At 41.0% G+C, this 2,500-nt stretch overlaps 1 protein-coding gene across 2 annotated transcripts in view; it reads left to right on the top strand.

Annotated features, from left to right (window-relative positions):
* LOC137638265 (uncharacterized) overlaps nt 1-2,500 on the top strand; it is a 6,672-nt gene that overhangs the window by 2,433 nt on the left and 1,739 nt on the right. Inside the window, exons 1-2 of one of the 2 annotated variants that reach the window (XM_068370325.1) lie at nt 1-1,863; nt 2,262-2,422. The exon at nt 1-1,863 is cut by the window's left edge and continues 2,433 nt beyond it. In XM_068370325.1, coding sequence (XP_068226426.1) covers nt 1-1,863; nt 2,262-2,273 — 1,875 coding nt within the window. In that variant the 3' untranslated portion in view covers nt 2,274-2,422. Of the gene's footprint in view, nt 1,864-2,261; nt 2,423-2,500 lie in introns of those variants that run through there. The other variant, XM_068370324.1, reaches the window with a different exon arrangement.

The raw sequence follows: 2,500 nt of genomic DNA, 5'->3' as shown, positions 1-2,500 counted from the left end.
AGGAACTCCATCAAAGGAACCACCCAAACTTATTTGGAATTGTTTCAAGTCAAATTAAAACAGTTTAGAAAATGGCTAGAATCTGAAAACATAACTACCTTTGAACAATTACAGAACTTAATGGTACTAGAGGAGTTTTTGAGGAGAATTCCTTCCAACATTTCTATGTACATCAGAGAACGGCAGGAGAAGGAGGGGAAGAAGGCGGCTGCTCTTGCTGATGAATATCACCTCATCCATAAGGTAAAGAAACATAACTCTACAGATCAGGCAAGTATTAATATTTATTGTTCCTTCTGTAAACAGAAGGGACATACCATTAAAGACTGTCCTAACCCCCGATGTCAATTTTCTAAGGTTATGCAGCCTTCTCAGCAAACAGCAGGGAACAGACCAGAGACTACTCAGAGCAAAAACCAAAGAAGGATTGCTCTCCATTGTTCTCAAGTCACAAATGACTTCTCTGATTTCCTTTGCTCTGGTACTGTCAATAATTACCCTGTAAAGTTGTTAAGGGACACAGGATCGTCACAAACTATAGTAAGTGGTAAATTGAAACCTCTGACTCAGCCTACTAATAAATATGTTACCATCACTGATCTATCCAGTAAATTAGTGTTACCTCTGGTTAATATGCATATAGATTGCCCTTACTTTACTGGAAGAACCGAAGTACCCTTACTGGATAGAGAATTGCCTTGTGAGAAAGCTGATATTCTGTTAGGAAATGATTTAGCTGAAGGAAATGTCTTACCTAATCTCATTATTTCTCAACCAGGGTGTGTTATAGAAAATGAGCAGAACCAACAGGAAGTTCTACCTTGCCAAGCCACCACTCGTTCTGCTGCTACTAAAGCTGCAATTGGAGTTCCCACTGATGACGACACATCAAACTCCTTACCAGACTTGGTTGGTCTCCATCATGATGAATTCGTCAATCTTCAGAGATCAGATGATAGCCTTAAGGAATGCTTCAATAAGGTTGAAAATCCCTTGGATAAGAGCCATAAGTTACCCTTATTTTATCTAGAGAATAATATCCTCATGCGTCATTACAGGTCTCCTACACTGACTGAGAAAGACTCGTGGCGCGACTGTCATCAACTGGTTGTACCTGGCAGCCTCCGATCTTCAATCATGAAATTAGCCCACTCTGCTGAGAGTCATCTAGGCATCACGAAGACATGCAGGCGCCTCCTAGAAGATTTCTACTGGCCCAGAATGAAGATGGACGTAAAGAGTTTCGTAGAGAGGTGTCATGTGTGCCAAGTTACCGGAAGACCTAATGAAAGGATACCACCAGCCCCTCTAGTGCCCATTGTGGTCCCTAGTACTCCTTTTGATAAAATAATTATAGATTGTGTTGGGCCTTTGCCAAAAACTAGCCGGCGTAATGAATATATACTAAGTGTTCTTTGCCCCACTACTAGGTTCCCTCTAGCATTTCCACTTAAAAATATCTCTGCTAGAAACATTATCCAACAACTGATAAAAGTTTTTACATTGTTTGGTTTTCCTAGGGAACTTCAATGCGATAGAGGTACCAACTTTACCAGTACTTTGTTCCAGAGTGCTCTCCATCAATTTAATATCTTTAATGTTCTCTCTTCAGCCTATCATCCTCAATTCAATGGGGCCTTAGAGAGAGTTCATCAGACTCTAAAGAACTTGCTACGACGATATGGAATGGAAACGGAGAAGGAATGGGATGAAGACATCGACTTACTTCTGTACATACTTCGGAGCGTACCAAATGAGTCTACAGGAGTTTCTCCATTCGAGATGATGTTTGGACGAAGACCCAGGTCAAACCTCAGCATGATAAAAGAACAGATACTAAAAGGTTCTAGGAAAGAAAATCAGGTAAGCCTTCCCCAATACTTGAAGTCCTTGGAGGAGAAGTTGTTGCATATCCATGCCTTCGCTCGAAAGAACTTGCAGCATGCTCAAGAGCTTATGAAGGATAGATATGATAAGAAGGCAAAGGTAAGAGAGTTTAAGTGTGGAGATAAGGTGCTGGTATATCACTGCGTACCTGGCTCTCCCTTGAGAGAGAAATTCATGGGACCTTATAAGATTATCAGGCGGACCACAAAAACAAACTATGTTATTGCAACTCCTGACAGACGTAAGCCAACTCAGCTTGTACATGTGAACTTGATAAAACCCTATCATGAATCTACCACAGGTATAGTTAATCATGTAATTCATGACTTTAAATCTGCCAAGCATAGTTTGTCACTAACGCCTCTTAATCACAGGTCACAGAATGAGATGCAGAATGAGGTGCAGACTCCTACCAAGGTTGGTACAGACGTGAGCCACGAGGATGACGAGACTGATTTCAGTGTGAAGTCGACTTTGTCTTGGAAGGACATGAACAATTTGGAAATTCTAAAGTCCCTTCCACGGTTCCTAGACTGTTCACCAAATCAAAAGAAAGACTTGTACACTCATTAGCAAGTATGCATCAATTTGTTCAGATAGGCCTGGAAGTTGC

This window comes from Palaemon carinicauda, chromosome 3 (assembly GCF_036898095.1).
Source record: "Palaemon carinicauda isolate YSFRI2023 chromosome 3, ASM3689809v2, whole genome shotgun sequence".
Classification (NCBI taxonomy): Eukaryota; Metazoa; Arthropoda; class Malacostraca; order Decapoda; family Palaemonidae; genus Palaemon; species Palaemon carinicauda.
Note: the sequence above shows the minus strand (reverse complement) of the source record. Positions and strands in the feature narration are given on the sequence as shown.